We start from the raw sequence: 16,339 nt of genomic DNA, 5'->3' as shown, positions 1-16,339 counted from the left end.
CTTTGAAATCACTCTGACACCTGCTAAATAAACTCTACGCTTATTACACAAGTCATTAGCATTATTCAAATGAGCTGAACCGCATGATTCAATTACAGCTTTAATACCATAAATAGAACAGAGATCTTTTGGTTTAATCCTAGTTTGTTAGTAGAGATTTCCCACAAATACAAGGAATTACTATTAGTAAGTTAATTAATTAAATACCTTAGAATTATGTCAGGTTTTATCTTAAAGTTTTAAAACCTTAAACCTTTTTTTTATTAGTTTGTCTTAGTAACATTTTAAAGCTGCACTGTCTAACTTTTTTGGGGTCCACCAATGGTTTTCCATGGAGATGTTATTATTTTGTCGGAAATGCTCCAATGTATGGCATTACACATATCTATATCCATGCAAAGAAACAGGTCTCCCAAGAAAGGTGACGTGCTCACAGTACGAATTCATGCTTTTCAATGTATTTTTGAGCAGTTAAAACACCTGTAGTAGAATTAATGCAACATTTTAGACACAGCAAGAACATCGTCCGATAGGCAAGCAGGTGGCAGACCCCCACCACCTACTGCACCTTTAAATTAGGTGGAGGCCTAGTTATTCTACTGTGAATGTATGTTTTTTTCTTTTAGATGTTAATATTCAACTATGGTTAGATTTAGGGGTCTTGGATAGGTTTAGCGGTTTTAGTTTAGTCTTAATTCATTATATTGAATTCTGTTGAACCATGAAGTATTGTATTGACCCCAAAATCAAACATTTAGCCTGATCAATTCTTGGTTAAGTCTGAGGTTATGAATTTAGATTTCTGTCTCAATAGGTTCCAGATGATTTCACTAATATTGTTGCCAGATCTGCTTACTTTCCCATGCTCATATTTCTGGTCTTGCATAGAGTGATACTGGTCTTGCGTTTAGTAGTCCTTGTTTATAAATTGATAATAATACAGTTTCTTTGCGATCCTGATTTGATCCATGGGTTTCAACTTCCTGTTACATGCAACATTGTGAGAACATTTTACCTATTTAAAAAAAACATAAAATTTTAGTTGCTATGGAAAATGTCTATCATTCTATTTAACTGAGCCAACCCAATATTAAAATGGATGCTTGTCATTCTCCTTCATGGACTTTTACAACATTTTACATAACACATTGCATAGTTATATTATAGATTCCATTATATAATATAACCAGAATGTTTTGCTTAAATTCCTGTTACCTTTATGTCTATGCTTTTACAGTAGCATTTTCATTTTAGCATTTACCCTGTTTATGATTTTATCACACACTGGTTCTACTTGTTCATTGCCCTATGTGCATTTTCTTTACTTTTTGCTTGATTTTTGGTGTATTTTAGCCATTATTTTGTCCATTTAAGATGTTCTAAAGCCAAGTACCACGCCTCATTAGCATAATTCAAATGAGCCAGCGTCCATTTAAATACGACCCCAGTGCACTCACCTGTTTTTCCAGCATGATCATTCTCCCAGTCGCATGACCTTCCTGGAGCGGTGTCCTCTCTTGGTTTCAGGCCGACATCGTGCGCCCCTTTCCCGGCCACAGCATCCCCCGAAACCCCGTTAACCTCCGCGCTCACTTCGCTACTTCTGGGGGGGCTAGTCAAGTCCTCGGCTAATTTTCCTCAAAAAATCGTTTCCCGTCGCCTTTTTTATTAGCTGCATTCACATGAAAACATTACAAATCTGCCATTTCATCCACGTAAATGCTTTTTCCACGTATTAGAAATGACAGAAATCCAGTTTGACAACGTATAACGTGGGCTAGTCAATGTTAGCTCGCTAGCGCTGCTAACGCCGAATCAATTTTTTATTTGTCTCCTAGTCGCTTCATCTATCCCCCGCTCCGATCATGCCCATTCCCGGTTAAAATCCTCGGAAAAATCCTAGAAAAAACGCCCCAATGATAGGGCTAATCCACAGAAAAGACACCGTGCTGTCCCCAACTGTCATCCCAGAAAAGGAGAGTGAATCCCGTGGAAGATGTAGTGTGATTTGTCCGTAATGGATGCTCCTGATGTTCGGGGAAATCTCGCCTCCTCCGCTGCTCTGTTGCTGAGACTGGGGGTAGCACGCAGGCAGACGAGGCACACTCAGAGCGGTCTTAAAGGCTCCACGTACCGAGTGAGAGGGAATCACCGGGAATACAAATTTTTACGATTTTTAACAAAACAGGAGGTTGAATTTATACCCAAACGCTGTTCCCGAAGTTGTCAACATTTTGAGGTATTTTCAAGATCCAAAAGATGTAATACCTTCTTCTACCTTTAAATGTCTAATTTTTCATCATTCTGAGACGCATGGGTACACCTAACTGTCCATTTCTAACCCTAGTGTTAAGTAACAGTATATCTTAATAATTTTGTTTTTGTATTTTGGATCATATGATATAGACCTACAATTACAATGATTTTGCAGCAATTATAATGTAACAGGAAACAATTATATAGGCTGAAAGTCCATCATCATCTGACATTTCAGAGGTCAAACTGACTGCATCCACACACTCCACAGAGCTGTTTTAGCCGCATTTAAGCTGCTTAAAGCATGGAAGTATGCAATAAGATCCAAAAGGCATTTTTCTTCTGACAGCTATGGTGTTCGGTATGCTCAGAAATTCAGAAAATAGGGTGTAATTACTTTACAGTTTTTTCCCAAATGTAAACATTATTTTCACCATGGACTTTGGCCACAGTAGGCTAAGAATGGTGTCCATTGCCCAGAGGTAGTAATTTAAAGTATATTTAGTATATTTATGAAAAAAAATCATATAGAATTTGACCATAGTAATTCAAAAAGTTTATGGCTATTTCCAATAATTACTACAGTCACTACTTGTGTGATGTAGGCGGTGCATAGGAGGCACGTTTTGTTTACTAAAGACGAACTCTGTCCCTATCTCGCGATACTTGATGAGATTTTATGTAAAGCATCATGGCGGCCCGCTGCGGTAGAGCGTTGGCTAAGGTCGGTTGGACTTTCCTGGACTCCCCGCTGTCTCTCCGGGCCGGGACCGGAGGCAGGCTGGTTGTGAACCGGGCCTACTCTAAGGGGAGCTCCAGGGCGCGGACAGGGCTGGCTCTGTCTGCCCGGACAGCGGCCACAGGAGGGGGACTGTTGGGCTCCTTTCTGCTCGGAGGAGGACTGGGACTGTACCACACTGTGAAGCAGTGGCAACAACAGCACTTTGCACAAGAGGAGCAGGCAGCACCGGTAAATATTATACGTGGGAAAGTAGTGCATTATAAGTATAATTGCATAATAATATTTAGTGTTCATATTATTCTAATAAATTGCCACAGTACAGTACAATGACAACAAATGTGTATTTTAACTTTTTATAACTTAAGTAAACAACATCAGAATCAGAATCATCGTTTGTGAACACAATTCACAAACGGAGGCAGGGGGGCTGTGACTTTCCTCAAGTCCACAATCATCTCCACTGTCTTCTGGGCGTTAAGCTCCAGGTTGAGATCCTGTGCTGATAGTCCGAGTGTCCGAGACATTCTTCCCCAGCCGTATGCGCTGCCTCCTGTCCGTCAGGAGGTCAGTGATCCACCTGCAGGTGGAGTCAGGCACATTGAGCTGAGCGAGCTTGTCCTGGAGCAGAGCAGGGAGGATGGTGTTGAACGCAGAGCTGAAGTCCACAAACAGGATCCTGGCGTAGGTTCCCGGGGGTCCAGATGCTGGAGGATGAAGTGAAGGGCCAGGTTAATGGTGTCGTCTACAGAACGATTGGCTCTGTAGGCAAACTGCAGTATGCATATGCATAATACTTCCCCCGCATAGGTGGATTTCATTAAAGGACCACTATGTAACTTTTACGGTGGCGAGTCAGCTGTCTGCTTGTTACCATGGAGATGCTATTGTTCTTCTTTGGATGATCCGCAGTATGACATTTAGCCTATCCATAGCCTTGGGGATAAGTAGGTGATGCCACCAATCCAAGTTACAGGTCGGATCTATAGAGACTCTGCTCACAGTACGAATGCAGGTTAAAAAGTTATCATCTTATATAAATACATTCAAATCCAAACTGTGGTCAATTTCAGGCAAAGCAGTACAATCTCTCCATAGGTAGGTGACGGAACTCCAATCTGAAAAGGTTACATGGTACTCCTTTAAAGCATATACATTTAGCTTTTACAATTTATACGTGGCCATGATAAAATCTTTACACTAAAAGGTCATTTTTGAAAATGATGAACAAATGTAATACATTTTTAATTCCCTGGTGCTTGAAATACAAAAATACTTGAAATATGGGCAGTACATGGGATAAGTAAATGTACATAAATTAGAACTGGGTTAGTAATATTACTGATTCTTCTCTTTTCAGGTGGAAGGGAGCACTATGAAGCTGGTCTTGTACCAGTACAAGACCTGCCCATTCTGCAGTAAAGTCCGAGCCTTTTTGGACTACCATGGGCTTCCATACGAGATCGTGGAGGTGAACCCTGTCATGAGAAAGGAGATCAAGTGGTCCACATACAGAAAAGTGCCTATTCTCATGGTCAATGAAGACGTGGTAAGAAGAAACACTGGATTAAAGTGACTGTCTTGACATTATTCAAAAACCTTCCAAAAACTTCCCATATTCTGGGACTGGACTGTACAACTACCAGGGTAAACAATCTTAAAGTTGCACTATGCAAATGTTTTTATCATTTTTTTCACCACCTGCTTGTCTTTATGTCTTTATCGTACCTATCTCCATTCAGACAAGCAGGTGACATAATCAGGTCCATTTATAGGTCAGATCTGTGGAGTGGTGACTCGGCTCACTGTAACACTTCCTGTTTTTCAAGGCATTTTTAAGCAAATAAATGCAACATATTAAAGTTTAATGGCACTCTGTGAAACGTCTCAGGCAAAACAAGCTGGTAGCGGACCCCCCCCTTCTAAAAACGGTAGATATTGCAACTTTAATTTATTTTCTATATGTATTAAAGTCAAATAAAATGAATGCCACACTGTGGAAACTTCCAGGCAAAGCAACAACCCTCCACCAGAAAAAGTCATATATAGTGATCCCTCGTTTATTGCGGAGGTTACATTCTAAAAATAACCTGCAATAGGTGAAGTACTCAGCTTTATTTTTTACAATCACTATATATGTTTTAAGGCTGTAAAACCCCTCACCACACACATTATACACTTTTCTCAGACAGACATTAGCATTTTCTCACATTTCTCTCTTGTTTAAACACTCTCAAAGTTCAAACCTTTGTAATAGCCTTTTTCGATGCAGAACGTTTCATCGACATTGTGGGTTTTGTTGGGAAGAAAACATGCAAACATGCAGCACTTCAGAGACACACTGCTAGCAATCAAACATTTATGTAAATTTTCGTGAATGCATTCTGTACTGTATAGGAGACCCGGCACGGAGGAGATTGATTGACAATGGTCTACAGTCCCCTCAGGACGCAGGACACAATGCATGTTCATACAATGTAAAAAGCATGCAAAATTGCACAAAACAGCAAGGTGAACCACGTTGTAGTGAGGGACAATTGTGGTCCAACTTTTAGAAGCCGTCCAGGGGTTTCGTTTTCATTTTATGTTTTTTTTTATTTGTTAAATTGCATTTTATATGAAAACATGTCCTTTCTTTTTTGCAGCAGTTGAACGACTCCTCTGTCATCATTAGCTCAATCAAGACTCACCTCATCTCCAAGTAAGAGCAAAGTGTATTTAATTACATGAATGATGATGAATAAGTTTGGACCGTACAAGGTGGTGCTGTTGTTTTGATTTTATTCTGTCTTCAATAATAACAGATTATAGTGCTTGTGTTTTGCAGGGATAAGTCGATGACAGAGATCATTCGCTGTTACCCTGAGCTGAAGTCTAAAAATGACAGTGGCAAAGAGGTGGTAGAATACATGAACAAGTACTGGCTGATGCTGAGCGAGGCCGAAACACTGCAGCTGTACCCAGAGAAAGACATGCAGAAGTGAGTTTGGTCCTTTTTGTAATTTTTTTGTCTTGTATAGTTTAAAGTGCACATAGGTTGTAATATTAACTTTACTAAAACACAATTAATATGATTATATTCAAGATTTTACAAAAAATCTTTTGTAAGTTTTTATAGTTTGACCATTTTCGTGGTGTTTATAATTTAACTTCCTGGTTGGACACAAAAAGCAGATATGACATACATAGCGGTAATTCCATAACTGGCACACGTTGGCAAGGATCATCATGGCCACTTGCGGCTTAGTTATTTTTATTATTCACTTTTATTGTGAAATGTTGTTGTTCACTTCCTTTTGCAGAGAGGAGAGGAAGTGGCGTCAGTGGGCAGATGACTGGCTAGTGCACCTGATCTCTCCAAACGTGTACAGGACCACTGGGGAGGCACTGGCGTCCTTCGACTACATCGTACGAGAGGGCAAGTTCGGTCCCTTCGAGGGATTCTTCGCTAAGTATGTGGGAGCGGCGGCAATGTTTCTCATCTCCAAACGACTCAAGAACAGGTAAGAGATAGATAAAGCTTTTTCATTTTGAGTTTCTAATGTTTTTTCTTTTTTTTTCAGACATAACCTCCAGGACGACGTGAGAGAGGACCTGTACAAAGCAGTGAACAATTGGATTTCAGCCATCGGCAAAAAGCGCAAGTTCATGGGAGGAGACCACCCCAACCTCGCAGACCTAGTGAGACCCTAAGAGACATAAATTAATTTGAATCACGCTCTATGTATTTTCATACAAGTTTTTTTTAATAGTAATTTCTTTGAGGTCACATGACATACAAATTTAGGGAGTTGGAATAATTGAGCCAAGCAGTGCCCACCACTGGTTCCGGAAGGAAAATTCCCATTCATTTTCTACAGACTTTATGAAAAATGAATATATTGACATTGAAGTTTAGAATATTTCCAATAGATTTCACAGTTGAACTTCATTGTTTGCGAAGATACAGGCTCCCCCTTGTGTTGAGAGTTCAGAATACACAGAGAAGAGCAACTTTCATATTAGCAGAACCATTCATATAGACATTTTAAATTGCAATATTGACCTAAAATGACTTAAAATAAACGTCACCATAAACGGCATCACAACAAAGTGCCGCTCTGCCAGACTATGTTGTTGGCACCTTTTATGGATAGATACAGTTCACAATAGCAGGCCATTGTCTTTACAGGTTCTTTCTTTTTCCAAAATCGCTACTCTGTCGAATCCTACGTGTATAACTAATAAAAAAATAACAGAATCACGGAAAATAATAATAATTGGAGAACGATGATGTGTAAAGCATTCACCGCATATGGGGGTAGGGGGTGACAAGAATTTTTGGAGCAATGGCGTCTTGCAAACAGGAGAATAAAGTTTACTTGAAAGTGCCCATATCACGCTGTTTTATGATCTATGTTATGATGTTTCCTCATCAAAAATATACCTGTTTAACACACAAACCCTACGTATTTAGGCTGAGTTATTCTATAAAACTGAAAACACTGTTCCACCTTGTGATGTCATGTGGTAATGCAGCAAGTGCTCTGCTGTATTTTTAAACTCCATACACCGTCACTAGAATCATTTGGATAATTTCAGCCCTGGAATTGCCAACCTCTGCTGAACTAAAGGTAAAAAGTAGCTGTTAACTTGAAAACTACCACTTCATGACATCACAAGATGGAACAGCATGTGATGTTGACAGCATAATCATAAAGGGTTACTCAAACATGTGTGAATGAATCAAAACACACCTCCAGGTATGCTTTTTAGGAGATGGCATTCTACCAAGAGTCAATTTTACTTAATGTAGGACTGTTAATCTATATTATTTATTGCCATTTAGTTGTCATTTGTTCCAACCTTATTTTTCTCCATCCTTTTCTCGTCTCTTCTGCTCAGTCGGTGTACGGCGTGCTGCGTGTGATGGAGGGTCTGCAGGCGTTCGACGACATGATGAACAACACCAAAGTCAAACACTGGTACAAACGAATGGAGCGGGCCACACAGAACCACGAGGGGAGGCAGTGAAACCAACTAAAGACTGGATCATTCATTTAACATCAATCATCAAGTATAATCCACTAATTCAAAGTGAAGCAAAACTCAAGATACAGTTTTACCAGATGTTTAGTTGAAATTACTTGAGTTCAGCATATTCATGTTGTGGAGTAGTTTTGACTTGTTTAGATTTATTTACTTGATGGGTGTATTGGTTTCAAGGTATTTCAGAGTATTTCTTGTCTGAATATACTGGTTCTCATTTAAGATAACATGTTTTATAAAGACGGGGTGAAAAAATTTGTCTTCATACCATTCACACTATTTTGTCTTAGTTCAAGATCATCAAACCAGCCAAAAATAGCATTAAAGAGGGGGTATTATGCAAAATTGACTTTTATTTTGACTCTCTGCGTGTAATAACATTGTTCTTGTTCCCTCATCAAAAACATGCCTGAAGAGGTATTGGATACATCTGTGCATGTTTGAGTAAAATGGCGATCTCTCCTGGGCCTTATTCAAACCCTCCTTATTGTTAGCTGTAAGATTCAGTCCAATGCTCCGCCCACAAGCCCATGCTCCCGCATGGTCATTTTTCTTAAATATACAAAAGCATGAATCAAAACAATACAATAACTTCAAAACCTGATGCGATGTGCAGTAGTTTCATTGGCAGCATTCACGCTGACCGTGTTAAGCTAGTGCTCCGAATATGGAGTGACTTATTGTGGGGAGCAAAGGGACTCAGAGCGTCAAAAACAAAAGTGAAACTTATAAAACATGTTGATACGTTGTTTAGAGCAAATATAGCATTGTCAATCTAAAATATGTCTGAAATATGTTATTAATTAGCAATTAATATCCCATAGGAGTAAAATACCCCCTCTCTAATCACGTTAATATTGTTGGCCATACAAGCTTAGATAGCTTCTTGGGAGTTCCTTTTTACAAAACTTTCATAGAAGTAAATTGTATGAACTGTTTGCAGTAAATCAGTCTAGCATTGACAAAACTACTCATATCTACATTAATATCCCGAATTCAAGTCATTGGCTTTAAGATCCACTTTATAACTTTTCTGGTGGAGTGTCCATCACGTGCCTGTTTCTTTAGAGATCTTATTCCTTATCTCAAAATGTTCAGCAGTGAGCTTTACATTTATCTATCTCTATTGCTATCAATTGAATGTCACAATGGACCATGATGTGACTATCCCTCATCGTAAGAATGCATATTTTTCAAGGTATGTGTGAGCAATAAAAACACCTATGATTGAAAATGCAAGATGGATAAGTTTAATGCCATACTGTGAAACTGATCAGGTAAAGCGCTAATATCTCCATGGAGATGAGAAGTGCTGTACCCCCACAAGAAAAGTGCACATTCAAACCCATGCTTAGTCATTTTTAGAGCGTTTTACAAATGCATATACTGTATAACACTTCCAGCCTATAACTGCCCATTTGAAATATGGAACAGCTTTTTGAATCAAACATGACAAAAGCACTTACTGAAAACAAAATAATGAAGAAATACAGCTATATGGCATCATTAGGACCATGAGGTACTGTATCAGAAATAATAAGTAAAAGCAATATGCAATTTTATGTGCTTTGCAAATGTAAAAATTGAATGTAAATTATGATTATGATCTGTAAATTTTTCTGAATTGTGTGCCTCTTCAAAATGCCATTGCCAATAGACCTAAATCAATAAATATTCAAACAATGCATTTGTCTTGTAGCACTAGCATAGCACTTTTCAAAATTATTTGACAAGTTCTTCTTGGTAGCGCCAACACATTCATAAAGGTAAACTGTGAAGTGTCTTGCCCAAGGACACAACAGTTGTTTAGTTAGTGAAGTAAAGTTAGTACTTCTATTTTACTCATCAATTAACGGGACAAATGTGCAGTTAAAATCACTTTGATTTCTGACATGAAGATGATTCTAGGATATGGCTGTTGCTGTGGTGAATGTTCATTATGCAACAAGTGTAAAAAATGTTGTACAAAGATAAAATAAAAGCAAAAACCCAAGAACATGGTTGTTTATTTGGGGTTATGTGGTGGAAGGGCATCTGTCTTAAAATCAGAGGTGGGCAGTAGTTACATTTACCTGGGTAACTTTTTTAAAGAAATTTGAGAGTATTTTTCTAGTCACATACTTTTACTCCTACTTGAGTAGTAGTTTTAGTGAAGTAATGGTACACCCATTGTGAATGACGAGTTGTATGTTGACAATGTGAAGTAATTTGAACATTTGTGTTTTTGCAGCTCTCCTTCAGATATGATTTAGTTTGTCTTATTTAGTAGTCTGTTATTTGAAAATACTACTTTTTGTGCATTATTTAATCTTTTGTCCTTCAAATTATAAAACACATGTTATGTTCTGACAATTTCTCATTCAGTTAATCTTACTTGAATAGTAGTTTTTTCAAATGCCTTTTTAATTGTACTTGTGTCATTTTTTTGGCCACTACTTTGGTACTTCTATATTTTTCTGAAGTAACGTTACTCTTACAGTACAATTTTTTGCTACTGTGACTATGTGATTATGACTATGTGAAACACTGCACACATTTAGAGAGAAATGCTGTAGAGTAGTGTTTCAAATAGAGGTTATGCAGACACCACAACCTTTGGAACTTTATTAGTGAGCGTAAACATTACTTGAGGGTCAATGGTGAGCAGATACTGCTAAGGTTTTCATCTCCCCTCCTACCAAACCAGTGTGAATGTAGTTATCCCCTGTAGTCATTTATAAAACCTAGATTTTTTTTTTGTAGTGGCCAATGCACCTAGAGTGCCCTCTCAAGGTACAAGCAAAACAAGAACAAGAACAAAACAGTATAAAATGAACTGAGAAGTTGTCTTGAATTGAAGAGTGTGATTTATTAAAGCAATTGTGCATACAATTGTAAAGAGCTGCCTGTGCTTGACAGTCCTCTTGCTGTGTTAGTGTCAGTACATACAGTGTATTTATACCACACCGATAAGAATTACATGAACCAGAAAACCAGTTTAGACCCATTAAAGGAGCACAAGGTCAAAACACTTCTTGGGACATAGGATAAGCAGTTTGTCTAATATGCATCAGACAGTGGACAACAGAGCACTGTGTACTGGATCTGAAGGTCAAATAGATAAGATATAATTGAATTAAGAGTGAAGAAATTGGGACTAAGGTCTGCATACCAGTACCCAGTCTATGACAATGTACAAATTAGGTAAAACAAGTACAAGAAATTGACAAGATTTTTATTAAACGTATGTACTATGTACTTCACTACATTTAATACTACCAGTATATGTAGGTGGCACAGCTGCCGAGTACTTACTCTTCACAGCAAGAAGGTTCAAGGTTCGATTCCCGGATTGCCTGAGGGAGTCTACGGCAGCAGCTTACTACTCTTGACAGTTACCTCAGTGACACTGGTTGATTGATGGGTCAAATGCAGAGAATGACTTTCCCTCATGAGGAACAATAAAATATACCTTACGTTATTATTTTGCCACAGGTACTTACTGCTGTCTCTCTAATGGTTTCATACAGTAGGAAACAATATGGATGGATTTGTAGACACTGATTATTTTTAAGTGGAGCATCAGGCCTGGAGGGAGTATGTCTCTCGGCTGGCCTGGGAATGCCTTGGGGTCCCACCAGAGGAGCTTGAGGACATGTCTGGGGTGAGGGAAGTCTGGGAGTCTCTGCTTAGACTGCTGCCCCTCTGACCCAGCACCGGATAAGCAGAATAAAATGAATGGCATCCACCAGGAACTGAAGAAGTAGAACCTACACTACAATATGTACCGGTACTTCTCATAGTCTTCTTTTACTTGTCAGTCACAGTGGGTTTGTTCTACTTAAGTACTAATGTTCAGTACTTTTTCCAACTATAGACTAAACCAAACCAATATTAAAGGGCTTGTATTGATAATGCCTTTTACTAGCAACTACTTATGGAAGAAAATTTGACTAAAATTATATTGCTTATATTTTAAAAAATATTTTTAAGATACAAGTGACTTGAAAACAGCTGCCAATGACGTTGTTGGGTGAGAACCAGGTGTAAACAACTACCTGTGGCCCAGAACCTTGTCTTTCACAGGGGGTTGGGGCTAACATTTCAAAATATGTTTGTCAATCTTGGTTCAAAATCGGGTATAGGCCCTAAAATTAGACAAAAGCAAAAATTAACTAACTAAAAAATCATTAAATCCAGGATTGAATAAACTCAACCAGAGTCTTGTACAAAGATGTTTATTTCTTGATGATGTTGTATTGCAGATTACATAGAACACCATGGTGACTTCATTATGAATATAGACAGAACATTCGTGTGCGGTTACATTTGGACATTTAGGACATCTGGACATAAGCAGCATCGACACAAAGTGCTACAGACATCATCTCCTGTTTAGAATCTCACACTGAGTGGAAGCATAACGATTAAACAGTCTATTTAATATATTATTAATTCAATATAGTGACATTTCATTACAATTGTGGATCTCAAGCTCAAGGGGGCGCCAGAGATAGTGATTTAAGAATGATAAAGGGACTATAACCCCAAACCTGCCACAAATCAATAGAGCTGGATTCACACTTGTTCTGGCCTGGTCCTGGTTTGAGCCCAGTTTAGTCCTGATGTAGTAGACTTGGTTTGGGCCAATTGTAGATCTCCTGGTCTAGTCCTGGTTTAGATCCATGTTTAATCTCTGTTTAGTGCCCATTTTGATGTGTTTGCATGTGTGAACGCACCCTAAGTTCAATTGTATAAGAATAGATCAATCAGCTTTGGGGTAGTTTTTAACTTTGACCACAAGGGGCAGTGCATTTTAGTAGATTCTATACCATTGTGTCTGTGGCTTTACAAAAACACAATCTACTTGCCATAAAACCAAAGAAATCTAAAATAACTAAATAAACATGAAATTAACTTATTAACATATTTTTTCTAAATAAGCCCGAACAATATTCTAAATAAGAACAAAATATTGTCCAAATGCTAGAATATTAAAGCTCCTATATTACACAAAATAGTTTCTTGTGAGCTTTAATCATGTTATAATGCTGTTACCTCCTCAAACACACAACTGGTGTTGTGGTTTTTTTTTTCATTCAGGTATGTTTGTGATGAGGAAACATAGATCAGAAATTAGAGTAATATGGGCCCTTTAACTTTGTTATATTTTGTGTGTGTGTGTATATGTGTGTATATGTGTGTGTATATATATATATATATATATATATATATATATATATATATATATATATATATATATATATATATATATATATATATATATATATATATATATGTTCTTTTTTTATTGTAAATCGTATTTTAAACAACTATATTGACATATTATTGTATGCAAACTGAATTCCACCCAGCTCATGAATCGAACCCAGGACCTGGCAGAAGGCAGGCAGAAGATCTAACCACTACTAATTTCAGATTTTTTTTTTGTTCAAATCCACAACAAACTATTACAGACCTTTGCTATAAATTTCATCCACTTTTTTTTTTTTTTTTACATTCTACCAAATCCTAAAAACAAGACAACTAAATAACCTCTTTTATGAACACATTTCTAATTTATACTTTTTAAAAACTTAAGTTTAATATTTGTAAACAATATTAACTTTTTCAACAAATAATTACTTTGCTAATTTATGGGAGACAATGCAACACACGTTTTTCTCTTTGGGTAAACTAAGCTACATTTTAATTATTGCACATTAATAATTATATATATATATATATATATATTTTTTATCACAGAATATTATTTGCTAGTTCAAAATACATACACTTTTCTCTGGCTATATGGCTATTTCATATATAATATAGTGGGTGATGTCTATATATTTGTTATGGCTTCTTCTCTTCAAGCTAAATGTGGTAATATTAATAGAACATTTTGCTAGTGCACAAGATTCACAGGTTGCACATGCGTTTAGTGATACGGGGGCACCGCTACAAGCCAACCACTATTTGATGTAGTTTAAAATAAATACGAGATTAATAATAAAATAAACATAAGAATTGGTGATGATTCTAGAAATGGATGATAAGTGGAATAGCAATAGTTAATGTTTAAAATGATTAAGTCCTGATTTTGTCAACCTAAAAGCGCACTGCATAACGTTTCTTGGCCACCTGCTTATCTCCATGGAGATGTTATTACGCGGTATGGCATTAAACAGATCCATTTAGCTTTTATTACATTACATTGCAGGTGTTTTTATTGCTTAAAAATACCTTGAAAAACAAGCATTCTTGCTGTGAGTGGGCTCACCCCTTCACAAATCTGACCAATAACGTTGCCTGGTGGTATGATATTTCCTGCTTTTTGCCATGGAGTTAGAAAAGTTGAATGCCATCTTGTAGGAAAAGCAATAAAATAGCATTCCCTCCACCAGAAAGGTTGCACAGTGCATTTTTAACTTATTCAGAATTTTATAATTATTCTATTTATCAAAATCTGGATAATGGCAAAATAAACATTACGCTGCAAAAATGAATTAATAAGAATATTAATCTAGAGTAGTTTTGACTATCATTAATGTATGCACATTCATAACAGTGTAAAAAAAAGTAAGTTAATTTGGGTAATATGTATTATTCACCTTTGAGTGCTTTGTCCCATCCTAAATATATTGTGCGTTAATCTGTTCTAGTGATCTTCCCTGGCTGGTTGCCCTCCTTAGGGATTCATCTGCTGTTTTCACCAGTTGTTTTAAGTGTTTGACCTGCACGCTTCACACTGTAGAATTTTAACAGATGTCACTTCCAGGTCCAACCTTCACAACTGATTTCTATCTTTGTTTTTGTTCCTTCTTCATCAAACAAGAGAAAATTGCCTTTCAAAAGTGTATGTTTAACCACAAACTGTATCAGATATGTAAATAATGTAGTAATAATCTAGTATAACATAGGATTACCAGTGTATACATTTCATTTTAGCCTAGCCTAGCTTCTTACCTTAATCTACTTCGTACACTTTCTGTCAGAGTTATAACTGTAGATCCATGTTTATAGCCTTGTTAGCTTTATACGTCTGCAGTCTCTTTTTAATGTGAGATGTCCCGTGGCTAAAAAAGAGCAAGTTGCTACCATGTTCATTGTTTTCAATCAGCTGATGGACCCGGAAGTGACATCACACTTAACTCTATAATCAAGTTAAATAAGTCAAAACTACTCAAATCAGTTCCATGATTTTGTCATTTTAATGGTGGACGATGTAACTTTTCTGGTGTAAGTCTGCCAACTATCCGTCTTGAGATGTTATTGCGTTTGTCTGAAATGTTCCACAGTATTTTGATTGATTGCTTAATTAAGTCACTAAATGTATCTATCTCTGTGAAAACAAGCAGGTGATGCAAACAGGTCAAGTTGCAGGCCAGATCTGTGGAGAGGCGACTCCACTCAAGAGTAAAAATGCAAGTTTTTCCCTTGTATTTCTGAGCACTAAAACCGCTGCGATCAGATAAATGCATGGTCAGGCATAGTTACACGTCAGGTCTGTGGAGAGGTGAACCTGCTCACAGTAAAAATGCTTGTTTTTCATTGTATTTTTACACAGTTAACAGCTGATTGGATAAATGCATGATAGACACATACATTTATTGACACACATTATAGGCAAAGCAATCACATCTCCCTGGAAACAAGCAAGTGACACAGCTTACTCCAGGAAAGTTCCATTGTGCACCTTTAACACATTCAGTTGTGACTTTTTGCAGCGTAAACAGAAGATATGAATAGTTGTTTTGGTCCAAGGCAGTGCGCGTCTGTCACAGTGATGCATAGAAAAGCTAACGTCTCTAAACTACTGTTTTTTAACTCAAAGGAAGCAAAGGCCACGAAGCAAGACACCCAAGAGCTTTGAGTGTCCCGGGGGCCCAGAGAGAGACAACTTTAGCCCAGTCCAAACCTGTCCCTTTTACACTTCTAAAGCCATGAGTCCACCCTGTTCATCCTAAAGAACTCTTCATTTAAAGGTCCCATATTATGCTATTTTATTTTGAATGAACTAATGTATGTATATAGAAATAGAATAGTCTTTAAAAACACAAAGGAGTACATCCATGATTACCACCTGATGATGTCACAAAATGGAACCTATTTAATGCATTTTCCTCACCAAGCTCTGGAAAGGAAAATGTATTAAATAGAGTATAATAGTTTGTATTAATGTTTAAGATTTAGTTTGCAAGCTCATACATTTGTATATTTGAGTGATTTACCATTTTTATATTGTTTTTGCTTAACCAACAACTATGCCTCTGTAAATGACACTATTTTTGATGTTATAGTGATTTTTTTCCCCCCTTTTGTTTTTGTTTTTTT

General features: G+C 37.3%; 1 protein-coding gene across 1 annotated transcript; it reads left to right on the top strand.

Annotated features, from left to right (window-relative positions):
* Window positions 1-2,917: 2,917 nt before the first annotated feature.
* Window positions 2,918-10,011, top strand: ptgesl (prostaglandin E synthase 2-like). Its single transcript, XM_055224118.1, has 7 exons — window positions 2,918-3,226; window positions 4,356-4,544; window positions 5,641-5,696; window positions 5,823-5,975; window positions 6,298-6,498; window positions 6,559-6,676; window positions 7,880-10,011. Exons 1-7 carry the CDS (start codon window positions 2,948-2,950, stop codon window positions 8,006-8,008), a joined length of 1,125 nt encoding a protein of 374 aa, XP_055080093.1. The 5' UTR covers window positions 2,918-2,947; the 3' UTR covers window positions 8,009-10,011.
* The last annotated feature ends 6,328 nt before the right edge of the window (window positions 10,012-16,339 follow it).

The sequence above is a fragment of the Periophthalmus magnuspinnatus genome, chromosome 9 (genome assembly GCF_009829125.3).
Source record: "Periophthalmus magnuspinnatus isolate fPerMag1 chromosome 9, fPerMag1.2.pri, whole genome shotgun sequence".
NCBI lineage: Eukaryota > Metazoa > Chordata > Actinopteri > Gobiiformes > Gobiidae > Periophthalmus > Periophthalmus magnuspinnatus.
Note: the sequence above shows the minus strand (reverse complement) of the source record. Positions and strands in the feature narration are given on the sequence as shown.

Bases quoted from the DNA above. Each gene is read 5' to 3' on its own strand.
- ptgesl (XM_055224118.1), top strand. From the start codon at position 2,948: ATGGCGGCCCGCTGCGGTAGAGCGTTGGCTAAGGTCGGTTGGACTTTC. The intron at 3,227-4,355 runs GTAAATATTATA...TTCTCTTTTCAG, and splicing joins AAGAGGAGCAGGCAGCACCG to GTGGAAGGGAGCACTATGAA. The intron at 6,677-7,879 runs GTGAGACCCTAA...TCTTCTGCTCAG, and splicing joins ACCCCAACCTCGCAGACCTA to TCGGTGTACGGCGTGCTGCG.